The sequence below is a fragment of the Larus michahellis genome, chromosome 8, assembly GCF_964199755.1.
Source record: "Larus michahellis chromosome 8, bLarMic1.1, whole genome shotgun sequence".
Classification (NCBI taxonomy): Eukaryota; Metazoa; Chordata; class Aves; order Charadriiformes; family Laridae; genus Larus; species Larus michahellis.
The window spans coordinates 46710300-46736113 of NC_133903.1; the positions used below are offsets into that span (position 1 = coordinate 46710300).

At 40.2% G+C, this 25814-nt stretch overlaps 1 protein-coding gene across 4 annotated transcripts; it reads left to right on the forward strand.

Annotated features, from left to right (window-relative positions):
• Window positions 1-1085: 1085 nt before the first annotated feature.
• On the forward strand, window positions 1086-25581 carry AKR1A1 (aldo-keto reductase family 1 member A1). Of its 4 annotated transcripts, none has more exons than XM_074597899.1 (9): window positions 1086-1379; window positions 5786-5881; window positions 11388-11507; window positions 13218-13369; window positions 16118-16313; window positions 16909-17108; window positions 18147-18219; window positions 19677-19763; window positions 23470-25581. In XM_074597899.1, exons 2-9 carry the CDS (start codon window positions 5792-5794, stop codon window positions 23533-23535), a joined length of 984 nt encoding a protein of 327 aa, XP_074454000.1. In that variant the 5' UTR covers window positions 1086-1379; window positions 5786-5791; the 3' UTR covers window positions 23536-25581. The 4 variants fall into 4 exon arrangements, with proteins under 4 accessions (XP_074454000.1, XP_074453998.1, XP_074454001.1 ...); XM_074597897.1 differs by lacking the exon at window positions 1086-1379 and adding an exon at window positions 1786-2059; XM_074597900.1 differs by lacking the exon at window positions 1086-1379 and adding an exon at window positions 2016-2176.
• Window positions 25582-25814: the final 233 nt, after the last annotated feature.

Sequence of the window (25814 nt, forward strand, 5' to 3'; positions counted from 1 at the left end):
GTGTAAAAACAAAGGCAAAGAAATGGGTTCGATTTCAGAACACTAGCACGCATTTGGGTTTCTGTGCATGTTGTTGGAAGAGAATTTGAGGATTTTATGTAAGTGTATGCAGGACTTCTAGAATAAGATGAACTTAGTTGGAACAGCAGTGTGAACTGGGCTTGGGCAATGCTGGGCACATCAGTTCTGCGGCAGAGCTGATCCATTGGACTAGATGAACTCCAGAGGTCCCTTCCAACCCCTATCATGTGTGCCCTCTAAAGCCAGCACGTTAGGACATCATCATACATATTTTGTAGAGCTGATCACTGCACATGCAGAAAGCCCACTGAATCCTGAACATACCAAACTTACTGTGTACACATGGTACCATCAGGGGCACATTCAGAGTAAAATCCTGGCCATGTGGGGACATTTTAGTATAATACACGCAGAAAGTCAACTGAAAAGTCAACAACTGACATGTTCCCAAGCCGTGGGGCATTTATGCACAAGCAGCTGGTGGTGCACAATAGTTTTAATGAAAACAATTACATATAATTAAATATACAATGCACATAGTTGTTTTCCTTGTTTTGCTCAAGTGAAGATGGTATTTCTAGGTCAAAATGTCTTGCATTACCTTTTCCTTCTCTACACATCCTTTTTTTTTAATTAACAAACTGTACGTTTGGATAATCACTGCCTTTTGATGACAAAATGTTTTAATCTTCCTTGCCTTTTCTCTTTTACTCCCTATTACATTATCAGAGGCTGAGGTTTGTTAAAGTTTTCATATGTGGTATTAATATAATTCAAGCTTCTGTTATTGCATTAAGACTGTGGATTTTCAAATGGATTTGTGATTGACAGGGTCTCCGTAAAAAAATAAATCAAACACAGCAGTGATTCCTCCCCCTTTATTCTTTCCTCTTCTCAATGTTCTGTTTCCTCTCACTTTTAATTGTCTTGTCTCGTCCTTGCACTCTCTTTCCACTTTCCTGTATTTTTTCAAAACAGGCTGCACAACAGAAAAATCTGGTCATGTGCATGCCCAAGAGATTAATTAACCTTTGTGCCTTTAAGCCTCCTGAGCCATTCAAGTCAGAACAGCAGAGAAAGAATCTGTAGCAGAATTATCTTTCTGGAAATAAATAACAGCCTCTTCAAAACCTTGTTGGATATACACATTGCCTTATTTCTGATCTTACTATTTTCAAATTCTGAATGTTTATAAATTACTTATAAAAATGGAAGCCCGGAGTAAAATTTGAAACTGGTTATAATGTTCTTGAGTTGTTTTTAAGATTAGATCTCTCACTTACAGGCCAAAGTCTGCTGCTGTTGAAGGTTGTCTCTGACTACGACAGCAAGATTGCTACCCAGAAGGAAGCACTCAGGTAAAATCACTCTGCTTTAATCTTACTTTCAATCTTCTTGGGCAAATAAGGAAACACATTCTTATGCACCTGCAACAAAAGGGGCCTCAGTCCTCTAGGGAAGTGCCACTTCTTGTTCTCGGTACACCTTTTTTTTAGCAGCTTTTATTAGCCGAAGCGAAACGAGTGTGACTGGCTTTGCACTTTCCCTGGATTCCTGTTATTTAGGGCTGCAAACAAAACTGGGGAAATTCTGTCTTCCTAACAATAAAAACAGCTTGAAGAGGCCAAGGCAAACAGCAGACAAGGAGATTTTTATGTCACTGCTATACAGCTCCTGTAGCCTTTATCCGTTAGCTCTGTACGTTGCCGTTTCCCCGTGTGGTGCAGTTTACCGGGTATATCACTTGAGCGCTCGGCTGTGAACGGGACAGCCTGGGCGGTGGGAATTTCCTCATGCGAACCGAACCGAGAGCCGGAGAAAGACGAACGCGTCAATCCCGGGAGCGGGCCGGGGCAGCGGGCCCCGCACTGTGAGGGAAAACCTGCAAAGCCCGGTCAGCACCGCGAAAATCACAACACCGGACCCCGTTCCCGGCGGGGCCGGCCCGGTGGCAGCTCCCGGCCGGAAGCGGAAGCTCCGCAGCGGCGGTATAAGTGGTCGGCGGCGGTGTAAGTGGTCGGCGCTGGGCGGTGTGGCGGTGAGTGAGCACGCCGGTGGGGTGGTCTTATCGCCCCTCCGCCGCCGGGCGGACTCGCTCTGGGCCGCCCCGATAAGGGGCACGTTTGGCGCCTCCGGCGGAGCCGAAATATGGAGGGTTAGTCCCCGTTTACGGGGCATGAAGCGATTCGGTAGCAGGGACTTCCGTATTTTCAATATATACCTATTTGCATAGCTGTGCATATTAATTTAATTCATATTTGTATATATATTACTGATGGGAGACTCCTCGCTTTGCATTAAAAATAAGTTGTAACTGTGGGGTGATGCACAGCTGTGGATTAAGCTTCTCTGGTTATTAAAGCATCCTTCTAGCCAGGCTGCTTACACTACCTTTGAATTGCTCTGAGCCTTAACTCTTTTATGTGAATGTGGCAATAGGTGGGTACTGTTAAGCCAAAACCACATCTTACTTGTCCAGAACTAGTTTGCTTCTATGTTTATTTTTGGTTTTGCCTTTCTAAAAAGAGGCTTTCAGCTTTTTAATGAATGAAATAATGATGGCTAGCAGACATTGTAGTTCTCTTACTTCCCCTTGTTAGGGGAAGAATCTGAGTGGAAAGTATTAATTAGTGTGTTTTCTTCCAGTGTCTCTAATTCTGGCATATTTCCAGTCTTCCAGAGGCTGTAGTTGTACACTCTCTATGATGTTAATATACAACAGTGTTACATGAAGCAAGATAGTTCTTAGAAAAAGTGCTGATGTTAGTTATTGATTAAACATGTGTACCTTGTCTTCTGGGCTAAACTGTTGCATTTAAGATGATTGCATAATGTGTTTGTTTAAAGCTTATAGCTGTGTTACGTCTGTGTTATAGGCTTATGTGAATCAAATAGCCTTAAGTCTTTAGTTGTATTGCATGGTGTGAGAAGATACCTTTACCTAGGCAACTAAATTCAGGTAAAAAGCACCTACTTGCGTGTAGCTAACTACAAAATTGCTATGCAAATTCAGAATAGAAGAGAATACTGCTATCACTGTTAGTCTTTCTCTGACTTCCTACCCCATAAAATAAATGTACACCTACAGTTTGGCTCACTGAGGCCTTCAGCACTAACATCTGGACTCAATACATCTCAGTACTAATTCAGAGCCATTAGTTTGTGTTTAACTACTGTTCTGCAGCAGGAGATGCTGATCTGTTACAATCCCGATAAGACTCTGTAAAGTATCGTCTCAAATGCTATTTGTTAGAGCTAACCCTATAAAGAAAGAGGATAGCATTGATCATCTTACATCCATTCAGGTGCTGGGAACCCTGAGTCGTGCAGCATTGAACAGACCTCCGCTGATTCACGCCTGCCATGTTATGCAGATCCTGTCCATAGAAAGGGTTACCCTGTTTCAGTCACTTGAGCTAATGGGTATTCTCTTACAAGAAAAGGACTTTATTCATCATTTCTACTGTCAAACAGATAGGATGCTTGCATGAGAACTTCCTGCTTTCTTAGATAAAAGCAAGGACACATAGGTGGTGTAATTGCAGGTGCCAAGTGGGAGCTGCCTGCAGACTCCTGTTAGAAATAGCTGTTGAACTTATCTGTGGCCATGGGATGTGCGTCCCACAGCACAGGCCTGAAGGCCATGCTGTACATGAAGCGCAGCACAAGGCAAACCTGGACCTGCTCAGGTTAACTGTTATGTGGATCGCCAAGTCTTTGGTGTGGGATGGCCTTCAGGTCAGGATCCAACTAATCTATTATGTCTCTGTAAAACAAGTGTGCTGGTTGGTGTCTGCTGTAAATCTATGAAAATATGGCTTCAGAAGCTAAGCAAGAAATTGAAAATAAAAAATTTCTGTGTAAGCACATCCATCAGCTAGGACTTAATTATCTGAGGAAAATGATAAGAACACGGAGAAGGCAGAGCTGGTTTGGGATAGTATGCTCTCTGAATGCTCTGCTTTGAAAACATGCATTCCTCCTACAGTGTCAGCCATTCAACCAACATTACATGGTTGTAATACTCTTGATTATTCTTTTTTTAAACAAATAACATTAATGTTTTGACACAGCAGAACTTGGGAAGTAACTTCCTCAGCTTCTGCTGAAATCAGCTAGTCAGCATCCTGAATGCCATTTCTTTTTAACAGTTTAACCAGAAATGTAGATTGTGAGAACACTGGGACGCACTGAAAAACCTTCCTTTTTGATTAAAAACTTTGCCATTGTGAACAGATTGCTGTTTGCAGCAGCTGTAATGCCAGCAACAGGTAATGGAAGATCCTGCTGGACCTTTGTTCTGTTGAATTTCACAGAGAAAATGCTTGGATATCACAGTGCTAGGCATGAGAGAGAAGCCCAGGCTCAAAGTGACAACTCACTCTGCATGATCTTTTTTTCATTCTCCCTTTAGTAACAGAAAAATGCTACTCCTCTGTGAATTTTTGCTAAATCAGGTGTGTAACACTTTCTATAAGAGCAATGCTAACTATTGCATTGTTTGTACTTGAAATGCATCTTATGCAAGAGCTGAGCTCTTAGTCTCAAATTTCCATCAGAGTCTACATGTTGATTTTGGCAGTATAGGAACAAGGAATCTCTCATCTCTCTAAATGATAGTGTCCATTTCTGATGGAGCAGGGACACAGAAAAGAGCAGGAAGACAGAAAGTTATTTTGTGATTAAAAACACACAAATATGTAAGAACCTAGCATTTTATCTCACTAAGCACATAGCTATTTATAGTTCTATGTCAGAATGATTAAAAATATATACATATGCATCAGTTTTAAATGATCCATGTACCGAGGTGTTATTTTCTAGTATCCACCTTTGAAAGTGTCTCTATTTTGTTCACTTTGCTAGCCCCCACTTCACATCAGAGTTTTTTAGTGCTTGGGGGGGAAAAAAAAAGGTCTAAAGGTCTTCTCATTTGGTAGCATTTGCCTTTTGCAGGTGTGTAACAATTCATAAACAGTTATGCTTGTTGCAGAGGAAGCCAAAGTGTTTCTGGTTTTCTTCACAATGCTGGACAGCCTAGATAATGAGCTGTAGTCCAGCTCTGAGTTGGTGAAAATTGGGATTCAAGGTTAACAAAGCACGTATCTGGCATAAAAATATGGGACTGATCCTTCAGCAGTGATGTTCTTTGGAACATTATTTTTTGTTTTCTTTTGGTTTTGTGGGCTATGCCTTCATAAATGCCTTTACCATTCACTCCTCATCGAACCTCTATCTGGTCTTCAAACTTTAATCTGCAGCAGCTGTTTTTGACAAAATGTGTTTATCCCTAACTGCAGCAATAATTAGAGCTTGGTTCCTGAGCCAGCTGTTAGTGAGTTGGTAAAAGTGGAAGACTTAGTGCAGAAGTCCTATGGAATTATTTTACACTAAGGGCAGACAAAAATCTCTTGTGCCCTTCTGCCTCATCAATGCTTGCTGCTAATTTAAAAAAAAGAAAAAGCATGTTTTCACCTGAGCTTCTGTATTAATTGTATGTTATTGCAGGATGCTTCTTTTTGTTCTTCTCAACCCTGAGGAATCTTAAACCTGGGCACTGTAAAGGAGGGCTCTTTTTCTGTTCTCTCCAGGGTAGCTATTCATATCCTTTATACCAGTAAAATCTGTAAAGAAGCTACTTCAGCTTTATTCTAGCATCAGGAGGAACTCTATGATTTTAATTATTTATTTTTGCATAGAAAAGGTGAAGTGTTGCAACTTACTGAACTGCTGCAAAACTCAGTTTGTTCTTTTTCTTTTTTAGGCAAAAATGTCTGCAGCATGCGACTTTGTTGGACTCCACACTGGGCAGAAGATGCCTCTCATAGGACTGGGAACTTGGAAAAGTGAACGTGGCCAAGTAAGCAGAGAACAATACAACATTGCGCTCTCAACTAGTGTTTGTGTTTTGTGTGCTTTTTTTGAAGATCCCGGGTATGAGGCCTGGATCCTTCACTTGAATGGTTTTAGTCTTAGGTCCAGTGAAGTCAGTGGAATGTATGTATATATTTGCATGATTTTAACATCTTAAGGCACAAAAGCAGCAGCAGAAGTTCCTTTAAGACTTGTTAACGCAGACCTCAGGCAGTGGTGCTCTGGGAGATGAATCCATAAAGAGATTAATGAATAGGGTGAGACAAGGAAAATGCTGTAGCTGTAATATGGTGCCTGACTCTTCTCCTGGTAAATCCTCAGGCTGCCAGTTTGACCAGACAACCCTCTGACTTGGGCTGATGACTCATCTGAAAGCATTATTTTGTGAGGCAAGAACCCTAGTTGTTCTTGTAATAAGTCCTGTTCCAGTCGTCAGGCTACACTTAGCAGAAAAACAAAGAACTTGCTTGGGTCACCCTGCTTTTAGACTAAGACGACTAATGTGTCATTAGACATTCACTCTAAATCCACTTCTAAATTCGATTCTAAATCCAATGAATTGGCAACACTACACTTGGAAGCCATTCTGTGCGTTATTACAAACTGTCTGTGGGAATCTCTGCATGCTATGGACTGTTCCTCCTACTGTAATACTTCTCCCCCTTGTCTGTCCTTTCCTTTCTGTTTCATTTATTTAAAAAAATAAATTCCTGGGGGCAGAGGTTGCCTTTCACAGCAAGTATGTGGAGCGTTTCAGCAGGAGTGTCCTCTTGCTTGGTGGAATTCTTAGTTATTATTGTTGTTTTAAATGTTGTTTTTAATGCCTTTTGTGTTAGCTTCATGATGGTTTTTGAAGTATGTTGGATGACATTATGCTCCTGACTGAGAGGGAAAGTTAAAACCCTTCTCAAGATGACCCGTTGTGCTATTTGCTCGTGCCAGCTAGAGGAAAAGGTGGGAAACAAGCTATAAAAATTAAATCTATTCAGAGCCATTTTATTGTTGGGCTTCCTGTCCAAACAACTGTCAGGACAGTGGATCTGTTGGGAATAGAAGCTGTACTAATGTGGAAGATGAGTTGGTTTGAGAGGTCAGTCAACCTCTTAAATGAGGACAAGGAGGAATGTTCAGCTCTGTCACTTAAAACATCAACTGACAGCTGAATTAAGTTTATTAACATGCAGGAACTTAATTGATGAGTTTCTGTGCACCCAAAGGAGTTTAATGTGCATTGTGCTAAAACAAATGCCTGAAACTAGACAAACAAAATATGAATGCATTGTTTATTTTGTGCACTAATTGTTCTGAGGAAAGTGCAATCTTAGAAAACAATCTGGAAGGATCCTGCTTGTGCATAATTTAAACCTAGTTCAGATGGATTTTGCCATAGTAAGCAGCACTTCTAGCAGATGAACTCCACAGGGGATCCAGAGATCTTCTTTGGGGTCCCATGGAAGTCAATGGGAGTCACTTCGGTGGAATATTTACGATCTTCAAAGACTTACTCCTAGAATGTATTGAAGACATGATCTAGAAAGTGCAGTGAAAATGACCAGAGTTACAGAAGTTGCTACTATTCCTTTCCTATGGAATAAATAAATTAGTATTTATCACTCTTCAAAATTGTTTGCATCTTTTACATGGAGATTTATCAAATTCAGAAGCATACCAGCAATTTGGCAGTGTCCAAATGGTTTATCCTTAACAGGACATGATGTAGTTCAGGGAGAATAATTGCAAATGTGAATTAAAGGCTAAGGGCCAAAAATCTAGAGAAGCATAATAATAATAAGTGATTGTATTTAATCTAGTTGTTTCCCAAGTAGAAGCTGTTTATCAAAAGCTGTTTTGTGCAAGGCTGCATTAGGAACCAGAGTGGAAGTGGAGAGGTTTTAGATTATTTCAGGTAAATATTTTGCAGATTGTAATTATTTTCCTTGCCAAGCTGCATTTCAGTCCTGACCTTACTCTCTTGATTAATTTATTTATTATTGCTGTTACTATTCCTGATCCTAAACAAGCCTTGTCCTTGAAGCCAGATCTTGGTGGTCCAGTACAAAGGTGTCATTGCAGCCCTTGTTTCCTAGACGGTAAGAATAGGCGGTGGAAATTATTGAATCTAAATTCACATTGGAAGACTAACTTAAAATAATATGATGTTTTCTATCTTACATGATCAAATGTTAGAAGAGAAATTTGTTTTACATGTTACCAGGGGAACACGATGGAGGGCTATTGAGTGGAAGGGAACACAGTACAGAAGCTTATGAACTGGCAGCATGAATGAGTTCAAAGAGAAGTCCATTCAGATAGGAGCATCAAAAATAGCAGTAGCATGCTTTTTTTTAGTATTGGATTTTTTAATATTGGAGTTTGATTATCTGTAATCCTTTCATGCTTTGTTCTCTGCTCTCAAGTGGGCCATCCTTTCAACCTGGAGGATTGATCCCTACCAGATGAACAGTCTAACCTGCTGTGGCAGAGGCTGATTCTGTAGGGAGAGAGACATGGGGCTGAGGGAAGTTGTATTTTTCAGTGCGAAACTTCAAGAAAGCTGAGGAGGAAATGTGTACCTTAGAAAACCAGTCAGACTGGGTGTCTTGTGACAGGATTGCAGCTGTGGAGGAGACATTTTAGTTCTTGAAAAGTTTGTTAGAGAATCCTTCTTACGTGCACACAAATTCACTACTACTCGTATATATTAAGGGAGGAACTTGAATTCCACATCTGAAGGATAGGAGGCAAAACTCTTTATTTTAGGGAACATCAGCATTACTTATGTGGTGGTCTGAGTTCCTTTTCAGCAAATTTTAGTACAGTATGTACAAACTGTGATATAGCAACACTTATGTTCCAAGTCATGTTGCATCTGAATATCATGTGGACTGGTGATCTGTTTTGTTGTTTATTTGTTTGTTTTTTCCTATTTCCCTTCATCAAATGTACTGCTAAAATGTGACAACTTTGCAGGAAGCAGGGGAGGCTGTCAGAGCCCTTTCTTTCCAAGTATTACTGACTGGAACTGTTAGAGTGAAAGCCTCTTCATAATGGCTTGGGGCTGTGCAGAAGAGGCTCCCTAGTCACCTGAATGCTGCATTGCTTGGAAGTATAAAGATGGCTTGTTAGTTTTTCACCTTGTGATGGGCAAATTGAAGAACTGGAAATCTAGTAATGGATATTATAATGAATTGGGACTTTCAGATTCTGTTTCTGAATCTGCCACTGTTGTTAGCAATATTGTGTTCCTCTGTCTTCAGAAACAAAAGAGGGTGGGTGGAAGGCCAAGTCTTAAGTTGTGTGACTCAATTTCCCCAATGCAAAATGAACTCAGTAGTTGTTCCTTCCATAGCAGTATTGCAAGGCTAAACTAAAGAAGATACGGAAAGTTTCACGGATCCTTTGGCTATTATTACTTCACAGCACCAAATATCCAGAAGCGTATGAAGCTCCAAGTGCTTCTGTCATCTTTTTTTTTTCCCCTCCTGACCCAGCCCCACTGGAAATGCTTGTACCCATCTGAACATAATGTCAAAAATACAAAACTTTCTGTTAAAATAAAGTACTCTTTTTAGGTTTACAGCTGTCTGTTATTAGGGTTTCCCACCCCCACTTTTTTTTTTCACGTTTTCTCTTGATTATTTGCCTTGTACATGGAACAGGAGCTCTCAGTTCACATTGGAATGTCTTAGTAGGTTAAGAGTAGTTTACAGAAGTATAAATGTTGCCCAAATCCAAACCTTATTTAAATGACCAGTCCCGGTTTTTCAGTGCTAGAAATTTATCAAAACACTCTGAAATAGAAATCTGGCCTCCTTTTTATCACTTTGCAGAGGTGTTTGGAGTGTCTTATCCTTGTTTTTCTGCATGTAGTGCCCATTTACATTTTATGGCAAGTTTTGTACCTGTTTGGATTAAAAAAAAATGTATTATCCTGGTAGAGGAAATGGGGGATTAGTACAGACAAAGAACACAGCTCTCTTGCCTTTCCTCTCTGCTTCTGTTCCACAGCTCCCACCTTTTAGGAACGTGGATATTGAGTCTGAAAAGCCTTTAATATGTCTCAAGTGATTTCAGAATTACTACTATTGACTTTGTAGCGACCTTCTGAGGAATGTCTTTGTGAAAGTGAAACAAGGACTGTAAATACCATCCTAGAGAAAGGAAGAGCTTACTTCACTGCTGTAACAGAAGTGCTTTGTCATTCTAGCTAAGGGAAACTCTACATTCCAGTTTTCCTCTCAAAATGCCAAGGAATGCAGTCAGAATATCCTGTGTCTGCCTGTACTGCAGTCCTTGACAAGAAAAATAAATCAAATCCACCAACAGAAGTGAGATCTTTTTCATGTCTCATTCCCCCTTCTCTTTCTGTAGCATCTGAAAGCAGGACTGTACATGTTTTTAATTGTTGGTAATAATTTTGTAAGCTTTAAAATTGAAAATGCCAGTACTTTGATTAAGTTGAAAGAAATCAGTCTCTCTAGCCTTTGTGGATGCATTTTTTAATTTCTTGACAAGAGAGACATAATCTCAATAAATAGATTAGGGCCCTACTGTGTCAAGCCTTACACACAGAGTAATTTACAGTCTCCCACAGTCTTGACAGACAAGTCAGAGAAGAGCGATGTATAGAAATCACTGTACAGATAAGGCATACTCTTACAAGACTGTAGGACTTGATGGGGGGGCAGATATAAAAGAGAACATGTGCTTACTGTCCACTGCAAGTTAAATAAAGTAGATTTTACTTAATGCTCGTCAGCCTAACAGGAGTTAATGACTGACTACACTGCAGTCTGAGTAGTTCTTGGTTCTTGCACAATTGGTTATTAAAAATCTTCATTCAAAAGCTATTTAAGAATCCTTGAAAAGATGCCATCCTGCGTTTCCTTCTTTAGTTTCCAGACTTGCTCCATATCTGAGGCCCACATGTGAATGTTTTGTGCTTATGCTTCATTAGAGCTTTCAAAAGCAAAAAAGATTTGAAATATAGAGCCTTTATTCCCAACGGTTCTGGCTTATGTATAACAATATGGAGTGAGGGATGTGTGGCTGTTGGTAACACCTTCGTTGTCAACAATGTGGAAAGCAAGATGCAAAGCTGTGAGCTTCATTGGGAGATTCCCCACAGGCCATGGGTTAATATTCAGGCATGATTTATTTGAAAACTGCTTCTTATTGCTCACTTGATATTTAAGAAAAGTGTGACAACTCTAGGTAAGAATGAAGCCCTATTCTGTTTGGTGAGTTCTTGCATGCTTGGCCTGTGTGCATGGTTCATTTCTTGTTACTCTTGGAGCGTCTGCTAGCAATTAGCTCTTTAGTCCTAAAGGCTGTGCTGGAGAGAAATGTAGCCTACTCTCTTTGAGTCTCATGACCTTACGTAGGTGTGTACTTTGGGGTGTTCCTCACGAAGTCCCTAATGTTTGAGGGTTCCCCCCCAGCCATGTGTCCCTTTCTACTGATTGCATTGGGTAATCTGTTTCTGATTACAGGTGAAAGAAGCAGTGAAATATGCCCTAAGTGTGGGTTATCGCCACATTGATTGCGCAGCAGCTTACAGCAATGAAGCGGAGATCGGTGAGGCTTTCCAGGAATGCCTTGGTCCCAACAAGGTAAAAACACAAGAATCACCGTGCTAACTATATGCCGTATCAAAATTTACAGCTATGACCTGAAAGTAGACTATAAAGTTAACATTTGTTGCTTTTCCTTCCAGTCTGTACTAGCTGTTTGTTATTTACCAGGAGCAGGCATGAAAGAGGGCTTTCTCTCCTCTTACAACCATCCTGGCTGTCAGGAGGAGAAAAGATAGTCAGGAATATTTGCATGGAAGCTACAGAAAATGCCTTTTTTATAATTGCCCTGCCTGCCCCTTTCACCCTTGCAAAGTATCCCAGTTTGGGTGTTTAAACATTGGAGGTTCTCAGAATTGCTAGTTATAATGTAAAATATTTGCCATGATTTATATGAAAAGTTACTCTACTTTGCCAGTGTAGAATAGCATACAATGGTGGCTAACCACAGCAAATTCAGTCACTGTGGGTTTTTTGGTTATAGATAAAATATGAGTGAGTAAATGCGTAGGGTGGGTTTTTTTGTTTTGTTTTGAATCAGTGATTGCATGTGGAGGTTTGGTAGCTGTGACTCTGGGGCCTGCCTCTGAGACTCCATGGCCTAAATATAATGTAACGTGACAGGCATTCCTATGGATGACCTGAAATGAAATCTTAAATTCATCTGCTTGTTCTTGTTGCCCCGAGGAGCCAGAAGGATTACCTGTTCAGCCTCAGGTCCATGGAAAGAAAGTTCTTATGTTCCTGCTTTCCTGCTGCTCTTGCCTTGGCTTTAGGGCAATCTCTTTGTTATGTGATTAGCTTGAGAGAGGCTGTTTTCAGCTTGCCCCAGGGATTCCTTCCTACTAGATATGGAAACTAATATAGGGAAGCATAGGACTCTCTTCTTCAGTTCATATTATCTAGCTAACTTAAAACTAGAATTTTTAAAACATCTTGCTCTTTAAACACAACAGCTATATGTGAAACACAGAAATTACTGAGTAATTGGAGGAGAGAAACTAAGGAATTAATCATTCCAGCCTTTACAAAGTATAGACTTGAATGAAATTTGGTGATAGGTAAGACAGTGAGCAGTACCTTCTGATGGTGTTCTCTGTTTTAGCTTGCCAAATATGATCTTCCTTTTGCATTTTATTCTACTTAGTTAACCAACTTTCTATTTGTTCAATTTCTTGCTCTTACCCTTCCAATACAGGGTACAGGGTGCTCAGTTCTTAGTGCATTCCTTCCAGAACCTAGAAACTCCAGTGCAGAGGTTTGGGGAAACAACTTCTGTTTATTTTCCCACGCTCTTTCCATGAGAAGCATTCTTGGTTTATAACATGTGATGGGTATAGTAAGTTAGCTGGTTGTGCCTAGAATATGTGAATTGTTAAATAGGAATTACAAAATTTACATATGAATAAACCGAGTAATCATTCTTTTGGCCACATCACACTTAGTAGTGGCTTTAACACTTGAATTGGAAAGTTTGGAAAAGTGTGTGTGTGGAGAGGATTGGTTTGTTTTTCAAAACTTCTAATAAATTGCAAAGTATTTGTTAAATTTTAGGATTGGACAATGTGTGTATTTATCTCTGTCTTCTCCATCCAATACGTTTTTGAAAGGTTTAGCTGTAGGTTCCGTGTGTTACTTTTTTGTTTTCAACTTAAATTGTTCTCTTTGTTTTAAAGCTAGTTGGGAAATTGCTGCAATTCTCTTTCTGAACTTCTTTGGGTAAATTATGCTCTCCTCCCTTTTTTAAAGGTTATTAAAAGGGAGGACCTCTTTGTAACATCAAAGCTCTGGAATACCAAGCACCACCCAGATGACGTAGAGCCAGCGCTAAGGAAAACACTTGGAGATTTGAAACTGGCTTACCTGGACCTGTACCTCATGCACTGGCCTCATGCCTTTGAGTAAGTTCTACATGGAAAGGGCACAGAATGCAGAAACCCCAGTTTTACCTAAGTGGCTGGTGGTTTATCCTGAGGACCTTCTTTCTGAGCTGTGAATTTCTTCCTGTGTATACTGCCTGCAAGATGTTTCTCACTGAAGCTACTAGTGTACCTGTACACTTACTGATATTTGGTCCATTCATTCACAGAAACAATTGTTTGAATTTCATTCTTCTTTGAATTTCAGTTGGGTGGGAATTTGTTTACTGTTAGATTTGTAGCATATCTGTAAACATACAGTAGAGGAGACAAAACTTCTGGTTTTGCGTAGAAGTATTGTAAATAGAAAAAGGATAGTTGTTCTCATTATTTTGCAATGATGAGGCTGGAAAAATGGGTGTTAAGTCTTCACTTAAAATCTTTAGGCAATTACTTAATTTTTTTTAATAGTGAGAACAACTAAGTAATGAAATTAGGATCACTAAGCTTCTGACGGTTTGGCATGGGTGCCAAAGTTAGGTAACTGAAAGTAGTCTAACCAGGAAAAAGTAATAAAACTTTATGGGACAGGTTTCTGTACTCAATCTTGCCATTGTATACTAGCTGAAAATGTGGCTTGCTGTGAGGTAAAATCTTTGCGTTTAAAATGTATTAGAAGTTTAAAATACACTAAAATACATTAGAAGTCTAGTGTCTTCATCTAGGCATTGGGGAAGTGTGGCAGCTATTCTTGGTTCTGCCATTGACCTACATGGTAACCTTGAGGAAATAACAAAACTACTTTGTGCCTTAGATTTACTTGTCTGTAAAATGAGAATTAAGTGCTTTGTAAAGAAGACAACACTTTTCACTCATAGTTATTAACTGTACTGAAGTGGCCAAGCACATGCAGTATCAAGGTGGTGTCTGCATGAGGAGGAAATGAAAATGACTTCTTAGGACACTTTAATTGCAGTAATCCTACAATTTGAGGAATTATGAGAAGCAATAGTTCTCCAGTTAAGTGCTAAGTGCACCTATCCTACAACCCCATCAGAAGCAGAGTTCCTTGCACTATTTTCTTGTAGATATGGAAGTAGGTTTTCCTCCCCTCCGCCCATACGATCAGTAAAAAGGCAAGGGGAGCGTAAATCTCCTGACCAGATGTTTGCATGGAGACCTCACTCACCAGGAGAAGGCCTGTCAGATTGAGGGGCTTCTGTCTGTTCTACAAATTTGAGAACACTTTTTCCCCTTCTAGTCATATGAACTGAATTTTACAAAACATACCGATAAGAAAACACTACCGATAACAGGAAAGACACTCCAATTACAAATATATCCCTCAGCATAACAGAATGAGGAAGTGTTTTCAAGCAGAGCTGGTTTGGAGGAAGAACTTCTGTTAAAAATTCCCCCTGTTGTGAAATAACTTTGTTTTCCAGTTGATTGAAAAAAACCCAAAACATTAAACATTGCTTTGATAACAACACATAACACAAATAATGATGCATATTTAGATATTACTAATATTTAAATTTGCTTGATGTTGTGGAAACTGTTGACAAAACTGACAGTTTCAGCAGTTTCATGTTTCCTCATTGGAAACCGTCCACCTCCAGTTGTCCATTAGCTCTACTTCAGCTCTTTTAATGCATGGCTATATATAATGCCTATTGTATTGGGAAGCTGAGCAAACAAATGTTACTTACACAGAAATTAAAACAGACTCCCAGATGAAAATCACAGTGCCTCTAGGTCTTTAAAAGTAATCTCTCAGTTAATATACTACTCTTGACACACGAGGCTGCTTTTCCGAGTTGGGAGCCCATAAGGCTTTCAGTTATTTTTGGTTCTAGATTTATCAATGACATGAACAAAACCCATCTCCCCTTGTTGCCCAGCTGCTGCCATTTCTTGCACCATTCACTGCTTAGCTCGAGCTATGTAGGACAGGCTCTGAGATCTGAGCTAGTGGTGTCCTGCAGTGCTCTTCCAGTGGGATTGCTGGCAACTATCTGTACGTGAACTGCTCAGAGACCAGTCCTAGTCCTTTAGCAGAGTGGTGGTGTCACCTGGCATAATCAGGTTCTTTGTGTCTGATTTGTTTTTCTTTTTTTTGTTGTTGTTATTTTTTGTTTGGCTTATTTTTTGTTTTTTTTTTTGTTTTTTTTAATTTTATTTTATTTTTAAATGGGTTGGTATGACTATCTGGAAACACACACAACCTACAATCAATATGTAGATGTTAAGACTTTTATGAGAATCTGCACTTGTATTGAGTGCTGATGCTGCTACAGAATCCAGAGGGGTTGGGAAACCAGCATACTTTGAATACAGTCTCTCCTAGATAGGTCTTAAACCAAGGTCACTTTGGTAGCAGCTTCAAACAGACTATGAAGAATATCAGTCTTCTCTCAAAAACAAATTGAAAAACCAAAGCTGTCCTCTGAGTTTCTGCTTTCTCGATCACCTGTTTTACTGTGATCGAAGTGTGCAAACAGCTGCTGCTGTGTATACAGTGGCTTATCAGTTCTGTGAAGTCACTACTGTATAGGTAAGTAGTTCAAAGTAATGTATAACAAGTTTACATTGGAAAGACAGTATGTGAAATAATTTCTTATAGGTTAAGTCAGCATAATGGCATTCAACAAATTAGCTCAGTTCGTACTTTACCCTCCAAACTATGTGTAAGCTTTTAAGAATACTTTGGGGAAAGTTTCTTTTGGTGAACAATTAACATAATATAAATAATATACATGTACTTACACTTTACCTTTGATGCTGTAGACGAGGGGACAACCTGTTCCCAAAGAATCCTGATAACACGATGCGTTATGATTACACTGATTACAAGGATACCTGGAAGGCTATGGAGAAGCTTGTAGAAAAAGGTCTTGTGAAAGCCATTGGGCTGTCAAACTTCAACAGTCGTCAGATCAATGATGTACTAAGTGTGGCTACTGTCAAACCAGCTGTGCTGCAGGTAAGGTGAATAATGGAGAAGGTGAATACCTTTACTGTGTGTCCGTAAGAGTGAAGAATTTGCAAACCAATGCTATGTGTTTAGCACAAGGGGGGTAGCTTCCTATGTACAGGGAAGAATATAGCCACCTCTGTAGGAGTAGGGACACAGAGGTGGTCTTTCAAGGCAGATTAATGTGTTGAGGAGGAAGCCTGTATCCATGTTCTGTGGCCACTTACGCCTGCTTAGTTGAACAGATCTGTGGAAGAGTTCATCTTCCCTGTCATGAACTATTTAATCTATAAGAAATAAAGACTGTGGGAGAGTAACTTGAATCCATTCTGTAGAGAGCTTCCTTGCTTGATGGATGATCTGTTTGGTATGTGGAGAAAATCCAGCACTCTAAAGTTAGGCAGTCTGTTTTCCTTTTCCTGTAAGCTTAGCCTACCAGACACTCTTTCATTCTTTCATTAAAGCTTATCTTCATAAGGTTTTGCAGAATGTTGAATGACCTCCTGTGATGTGTTTGGTTCTGCTATGCTTTTGACTTCTGGTTTGTTTAGAGTTTTGTGTTGATATTTGTTCCCTAGCCACTCATTGTGGATCCTTTTAATAGGTAGAATGCCATCCTTACCTTGCTCAGAATGAGCTGATAGCTCACTGCCAGAAACAAGGACTGGTTGTCACTGCCTACAGTCCCTTGGGTTCTCCAGATCGCATGTGGAAACACCCAGATGAGCCTGTGCTTCTAGAAGAACCTGGGATCAAAAAACTGGCAGAAAAATACAACAAGTCACCTGCACAGATCATCCTGAGGTACCAAACAATTGTGAGAGCGGGTGGCATTTGGGACCCAGCCTTAAATAAAGCAAAACACACAAGCTAGAAGGGATGTACTTAAAGTGCTTGTTCTTCCGCATCGGTGTGAGTTAAAATCAAAGGGAGTGCCAAAAGCAGACCTCATTTTGGTGCTTGTTTGACAGAGTTGGTAAAGTTGGTCTTGCCTGGGGGCAGGTGGGTAGACTAGATTAGAGGGGTCCATTCAGGGCCTGGATCCTTGCCTGGAACAGTTCGCTACTTTTTTTTTTTCTGTGGAATAGCAGTAGGGCAGTTAAGGCAGCAGTGTACCACATTTGAGTGCCACTTACTGAATTTGCCTGTGGCCAGTTGCTTGAATCCTTGAGCTCTTGCTACTGCATTCAAGTGGGCTTCCAGGAAGAGGGGCTGAGGAAGGCACCTTCCTTCTTCACACTGAAGAACCGTTTGCTGTTTTGTTTTTATATAGCAAAAGCCAGCTACTGGATACTGGGAAACAAGATTGAGTGATACCCAGAATGTGATCAGCACCTTGTAAAGTAAAATTGGATTTCTATCCTCGTTTTTTGTCTGGCTCTGTATCTATCGATATCACTAGCACAAGTCTTGGGCAGCAGCAAGCTACCTTGCCAGCTGAACATGTTCAAGATTTGAGGCTCAAGCCACTAGACAGGCACTTGAGGGATCTGGGTTTTCTTCTAGTTTCTTGGTGATTGTTACGTTAGACCTTGCATAAAATGCTTAGGTACCTTTTTATGACTGTTTCTTGGGTTTCTAGCTTAAAGCACCTGAAACTTGCTTGCTTGCTCAAAGGATGAGCATCTTCCTCTCATTGATTAGTCCAGCAGCTACTGTCTTGCTTGAGCTTGGACATACTAGGTCCTAATACAATACAGTGCTATGTCAGCCCTCTGCTGGGTATCTTTATTTCGCATAGAAACATAAGTGGCATCTCTGCTGCCACAGATTATTACTCAACCAAAATAAATATTCTTGAGCTGCATGCGTAGAAAATCTCTCTCCTCCTTCTCTTAACAGATGGCAAGTGCAGCGTAAAGTGGTTGCCATTCCCAAGAGTGTCACTCCCGCTCGCATTCAGCAAAATGTCCAGGTAAGTTTAAATGGAGAAAAGGAGTTTCAGCAATGCCCTTTCATGTGAGTAATATACTGTCATACTACTTGCAGAGCAACAAGCTGAGGCACTTGAGTCATACTTGTTCATCAATGTATGCACATGCTTAGAAGGGAGGGTAAAGATATTTGGAAAAAAAACTTGATATGTTTTAAGAAGTTAAATGTGTGTATGCGTACACCTATGTGCACATGGATGGTCTTGTTATCAAAACGCAAAGAATGTCCTTGGTACAAGTCTAAATGAAAAATCTTTACTGAAATTTATCTGAATACAAATTTATTGAACAAGGGACTATTCTGGTGATGTTTAATGGTTCTTATTTATGAATAGCAGTTGTTCTACCCCGCAAGTGAGGGATGGTGACTATTTCTGCAGCAAACTGCTATTCTAACAATGATGAAGGAATATAATTAGTGTGATTCACTTCTGCTCTGAAATAGACACAGCTCGCTTTAGAAATTATTTGAAAACTCTGACTTCAAATAATTTGGTAAGAAGTCTCTGAATCACCTCCTGTGATCTTTTTTCAGCCCTTAATCATACAGATTGGCTGGTTACATACTTATTTTTAAGTTAAGGCTTGTTTCTGTAGCTGTTACTCCCATTAAATCAATTTCTGCTGTGTAGTTTACTGCTAGAAGTGTCAAGAAAATCCAGTAAACTCTGCAGTTAATCGAGGTTTAGATCTGCATGGGAACAGAATATTGACTGAATAGGCAGCACTTGGAGGAACAGTCTCACTTTATGTTTGTGGAAGAGTGCTATGCAGTATCAGTGTAAACTTAGAGTTGGCAGGTGTATGAATGCCTCAGGCTTTAAGCCTTTGTTTGGGTGTTTGTTATAAGATGGGTTTAATTGCAACTTCATATTTATGAACAGAAGACAAACTGATACTCTCTGAAGCCAAGATTTTTGCAGATACTTAAATTCTATTAATCAGAGTTGTGCGGAAATTCCCTCTATTTGAGGCTCAGACTTAACAAAGTTGCAGCTTCTGATGGTATTTGAATTATTACGAGTTGCATTACGTTTAATTTACTTGGGTTTTAACTAGGACCTTGCAACTCTAATACAGCATATAGGTTTTCTTTCTGAAAGTAGAAAAGAACTATTATGTAACCACAGCTTAATAAATTATTCCAATCTTGTGTTTGTGTTTTGCTTCAGTTACAACTGTGGTGTTGCACTGTCATCTGAGATTAAGCACTGAAACAGTCAGCAGTATCTCAGGTCACTGCTGCTGTTCCATTCTGTCCTGGATGATTGATAAATCAAACCTTTCTGCCTTTAAGTCAGTTTTATTGCTTGAGGATCTCTGGAGAAATTCACGGCACAAGGGGATGGTTGTGAATTACAAAGGAAACAAAACCAAGAGGCAATTAAATATGAAAAATCTACGGTTATTGAATAAAGCCTCTTGCTTCTGTTCTCAGGTGTTTGATTTCAGCCTCACAGAAGAGGAGATGAGCCATATTGGAAGCCTGAATAAAAACTGGCGTTACATTGTGCCAATGATTACGGTAAATTTCTCATGTTTCTAATGGTTTTGATTATGTCTGTGTGGTCACAACTTGAGGTTTCTGCAGTTTTCTTTCTTTCACTGTCCCTATCAGAACTACTTATGAATCAGAACACTACATCTTTTTAGGGTATCTAAAATGAAAGAATTTTTCAAAAGCTGGGTACACAAAGGTAGCTTTTTGAAAACTTTTTTCCTCTGCTCTGGCTGCTGACAGCTCCCTCAAGTTCTCATTACTGACCTGTCCATGGGCCTTTAGCCAGAGTTGCGTCCTACTTCAAATCTCACCAAACTCCTGCTGGTTTGTTCATCTCATGTACAAGCAAGCTAAGGGCCATGGCGTTCCTCCAGAAGTACTTCTTGTTCCAGCTGTCCCCATCTACTTTATACCATAAACCTTTAAGATCAGTGAAGACTCAGGGTGCTGTTAGTTCTCCACATTCATGGTGGAAGTCACATAAAGGAAACCGGCCACTCCCCTCCACTGGATGTCCCCCCTTTCGGCATCTGCTGTAATGACCTTCCAAAGTCTGGCTTAAGCTCCATTATTTTTCTTCCCAAATCCATTAGCTGCAGCATCTTTTAGCATTAGTAGTTTACTCTGTCACGTGAAACTTTACCTCGTGCTATCAGATACCAGTCTGCTTGTAGAGAAACCAATGCCTTATAAATGTGGAAGGCTTCTTGGTCTGTCTTTTCTTATATTAAAGGACATAACCTTGTTCCTTTTCCCTCACTGGAAAAAAAAAAAAGTAATTTCAACGTCTTATTGTCTGCTGTCTTTATAGTGTTCTTCATTTTTTGTTGTCCTGCCTCTGTATATACAGCAGAGAGCTGTTGCCATTCCTTGGTGCATCACTGACCAACATATGACGACTGTGCCATAATGAGTCTGAAGTGATTTATCCCTTCTCTAGCATACAGTACACTGCATAGATACAGTAGGTATCTGAAAATTTGGAAGCTGTCAAGCATACCCTTGGCTCTCCAGCTGTTTGTCTGCCTGTAAATTATTCTTGCAACAGTCAGTGGCTACTGGCTATAGGAGTTCTTTGGGGAAAGCTCTTCTCCAGGATTTATCATTGAGGTTTTTTGGGTACTTGAGAGCATATAGATGACTAGTTTTGAGTTAGAAAAGAGAAGTTGTGAATGTGTGGTGAATTACTGCCTCATATCAAGGGTAGATACTTGTTACAGCTTTCGCTGTTTGTCATGCTGGGGCTTACAAGAGCTTCAAGGCCATGCTTTTAACTGTAGGGTTGCTTTAGTATGTGTGCGTAAATATAAACCCCCACATCCCTGCGACCAAAATTATCCTTGTGTTTATGGATCAGGAGTCTGTACACCAAACTGCGAGCTTAGCTGCTGATCTCTGTGTGGTAGTGACAAGCACACCTGCTGCTGACAGTATGTTTCTTTCAAGTGTTTTGCTACTCATGCTGCAAACAAAGTTGTTTTGTTAATGAAACTGCAGAATAGATTAGAATGTATTCCTGGCTTGGACAAGCCAGGAATAATTCATGTGCTTTTGTTACCTGGGAGACCTGATCAGATCACAGTGATTCACAAAGGAGAGATGAAATACAGTTCAAAGTGCCAGCCCATCCAACTAGAAAAAGGGTGAATGTGATGCAGCTGAGCTTCAAAGATATTGCCATATTGTCAGATAACAAGACAGGAAGAAGCAAGATGAGGAGAATTAAAACACGACTCTGTAGCTGTAAGGTCTCTAGCAGAACCTTTTGTCTCCTGCCCATCCCTTCTGGGCTTATTGGAAAGAATTTTCATCAACTGTGAATTAAAATTCCTGTCTAACCTTTCATGCCTATCTCCTCTATGAATCTAACTTACTGTGTCTGGATTTCAAAGTGTGATATGGCAGTGGTATCAGAGCTCCTATCATAACTGACGAGACAGTTTTTCCTTGCTCTACTTCATTGATCTATAACCACAAGTTCTTATAGTTGTGCCACTCTTCTCCACACTGTGTTTTTGTTTAAAGCCTGAGGATATTATATTGAATGTAGACAATTTGCGTTGTTTTATACTTTAAGGGTTCCTTATCTGGATAGAGATTGGAAATTACCTTACACCAGCCTGAAATCCAAACTTTTGGAAATGCATAGTTGGGCAAGGAATATACTTAGTGGAACTTGAATGACCAGTGAGCCAGGAAAGGAGGATTGAAAGTGTTGTACACATGATGACGATCTGTCTCTTTTTGGTAGTTACCTACTGTTGACCTGCAGTGTGTTCGCTGCCAATTTTACCCTTCCTCCTTCTCTCAAATTCCTGGGGTAGACTGGAATTAGCGATGTGAAACATTGCTTCAGGCAGCTGCTGTATTGGCACGCTGCAAACAGAATGCTTACCTGAAAAGCTGTCCTGTGTAGTGAAATACACAGGGGGAAGAAACTGGGGGAAAGAATGAAGAACGTGAATCCTAGGAACATGAGGAAGTTGTTTGCTCTCAAGAAAATATGAGTAAACATGAAGATACTGTGATACTTTTGTCCACAGTTTTAAGGATTGCCTTCAGTTGACATCTTCACTTCAGCTTGTATTTTAATCTGAGCATCAGTCAGATGTTAAACCTTAACATCTTAGTTTTTTGCTCTGTAGTGCCCCCAGGTGACTAATTGCACACTTCAGTAGTCTTCACGGCAAACAATTCATTAGTAGGGATTCCAGTTGTTGCTTTCAAATGCAGGTTTTTATACTGAAAGCTAATAGAGGGACTCGATAGTGGATACTTGATTTGAAAGTCTCTGTGATTTCCTCTGCCCCCCTAACACTTTGAGTGATCTCTAACATCACATTTCTATGCATAAAAATCAATGATTTCTCTAACATAACTTTTATTCAGCCATTAGTCGCTTAGTATGTTTTAGCTGAATGATGATAGTCGTCACCCAGGGAGGTGTCTATCTGCTGATGCTGCACCTAAATTTCCCCAAACATTACAGACGAGGACCAAGGTTTTACCTCAGCTTTTCGGTGTTGGGATGGACTTAATGCAACTATAAATGCAACTTGTGTATTTGAGTGCTTAGAGGTGGGATGAAGGAACTGAGACTTCTGCATGGCCACGTCTGCTTTTGGGCCAGCCTGAGCCTCTTTCATTATCCGTGGACATCAGTTTCAGTATTCTCATTTTACAGCTGGAGAAGCTGGTCTTCCATGGAAATGTTAGACAAAAAGTGCTACGGGGGGGTTCAGTGATGCTATTAATATTTCAGTGTATGACCCCGACCAAGCTATTCAATGTGTTTCATCTTATCCACCTGTAAAATTGACATCCCGGTAACTATCCATCATGGAAACATGGGCAAGAGCTCTGACTCCTGTAAAGTTTTTTGAAGTGTGCGTGTCACAACACTTACTCAATAATGGCTGCAAGGCAAAAGGCTTTTAACTATTCTTAATCTAATTCTTCAAGCCTCAGCAGCTGGAAGAAAGATTCTTGCTGTAGGCTACAGAAATCTGTCTCTTCTTAAATTTTTTTTTTACTTTTTTTTTTTTCCCAAGGAGTGCTAAGAGGACTCAAGAGTAGAGGGAACAACTCTTGTTTTAGCTGAAAAAGATGCTCCCAGATGTTTGGGATATGAAGATTTAGAAATCTAAACCGTGCAGAATTTGAAGCTGAGAGTAAAGATGGATTTTTTTTTTTAATCTTTCTGAGATGAGTCTGTCTGCTTACTTTACAGGTGGATGGAAAGCTAGTAGCAAGAGACGCTGGACACCCCTATTATCCCTTCAATGACCCCTATTAAATACTAGAAAATAAGGTGTTAGAATAACATGCTCCTCTGCTGCTCTTCTACAAAGTAATTGTTGCCACAATTTGTCAAAAAAAACCTGTCCAAATCAAATCTTCCTTCCTGAGTAGGTTTACTTATGATGTACTGCTTCTAATTGACCTCCTATCTGGAGATACTGTAGCTTCCATGTCAAAGTTTGCGGATTTATTACAATGACTGCAAGCTTGCTCCTGGAAGCATCAAATCTTTTGGGGATTAGATAAAGAGTGGGGGAGTCTAAATCAAGTTCCAAACATGTTATTATCTTATATACTTTGGGTTTACTTTTACTTTGGGCAATACTTCGGGTTTACTGCCTGTGAAACAGTTTTGAAAGCTTTAGGTATGACCATGAAGGGGGGGGGGGGGGAGGAAGGCTGAAGGCATGAAAGCATTTTAAGACTAAACAACTGCTCAGACATCAATTTTGATATCTTTATTAGTATTTTTTTATACAGGGAATAAAGTGAAATGTGCTACAGTTGCACTATGTCCATAAACCATTCATTAAACCCCAAGTAACCAGCCATGCCCAGTGCTTTTCATCTACTTTAGAGTACTTGTGGGACCTGATATTATCTTATTTTCTTTTAATTTGCCTGTAGATTTGAGGAAAATAAATGCATACCCTGGAGCAGGCCTTCAGGCCAGTCTTCTCTGTTGCTTGCCACAGGGGTAGGTTTCAGCTCTGATGTTAGCTCTGATTGTCCTATCACAAAAGCCTCAAGTACTTTTTAGCAAGTCTTATAGGAAAACATCCTGCTTTAACTGTAGAGTTGCCCTGTGTCTCTTTACCAAAGGTGTCCAGTTTGGGTTCTGGAAGGTCACAAAATTAGTTCCTGACTGTACAGTAAGAGCAAAGACCCGTCAGAGGGCCCCTTCCCATTTTAACATTGCGTTTTTGCCTGCTGCCAGGCTGATGCTTGGGAGAGCTGGTCGTGTCTCCTGTTCTACCGCTGACCGGCTGGTAACACTGGGCAAGTCATTTGCCTTTCCTGTGCCTCTGTTTCCCCAGTTGCCATGCCTCTGTGTTACTCCCTGGCAGAGACTAAGTTACAGAGTACTGATGCACCTTTGAGTAGGACTTGAGTTCTAGCACTAACGAGAGTTTTCTTTTGTTTCTGTCTCTTGATGAATTGCTGCCTGAGAACCAAGGGCAGGAGGTGTTAGTACCTACCAGTGCTCTGATGGTGATACCTTGTGTGGCCTTAGCAATGTTAACACTTTATTTTGGTTTTCTCTACCTGTGAAATAGGATTAATGCTCATTTGCCTCCGTGCAGCCAGGGTAGCGAGGCGGAGTTTCTAAGGGCCTCTGGGATTTAAAACAAAGGAACTCTTTCAGATCTTGTTGATGCCATTCAGAGACAGCCATAGGCAGGACTCCTCCTTGGCTGCTGGATAAAGAGAGCTTAACTGGCTGTAAGTAAAATAACGAACGCTTATTTTTTTATTTTTCCCATAGCAATAACAAACATAGAATTACAAAAATAATCCTCTGTATCCAAATAGCTCAAAAAGTAAAGAATTAGATTATTTTAGTTTTGGTAGCCTCACTTATGTTAGGCCAGTAGTAAAACTACATATTCACCTCAAGCGTAATGCCTCCTCAAGTATTTCCTGCCCTGGGCCTCACAGCGTGCGCCCGAACTGGAACAAACCTGTTTATCACTTTTGGTAATCCTTGTGTAAAATTTAAAGAATTCCTGTTCCTCAGTAAAGTGTTTCCTAATTTCTGCTGAATTCACCTCAGTGGAGAAAGCCATTACGGCTCAGTTAGGATTCTTTACAAGACTGGATGTTTTCTTCTAAGGGAAATGAAATCCGTCTTGTTTTTTTTTTTATTATTCTAATTGAATACGGGTGACTTCAAATACAGTTCTTGCTGCAGATCGGTAGGGAAGCAATTTCACTCTGAAGACGCTACGTGGAGCGTTAACAGCAGCCATCCTGCAGGAAAAGTGGCTTTTGTCGCGTGTATTTCACTTGCATGTCTTAAATAAATCCTGTACTCTGTTTATGACTGTGACACTTTTTTTTCCCCTCCTCTAATGTCAGGGCCTCGATTAACTTTTCCCAGTGCCTTCTCTAATCAAGGGAATTCCCAAGAAAAGCAGATTAATTCGTTATCTCTATTAAACCCACGAGTCCCAGCTCTCTCGCTGCACGGAGTAACACGGTGCAGTTGAAGCTGGAGAACTTTTATCCTGAAATAAGGGGGAAAATGAGGCTCCGGGTGTCACCAACGCCTCC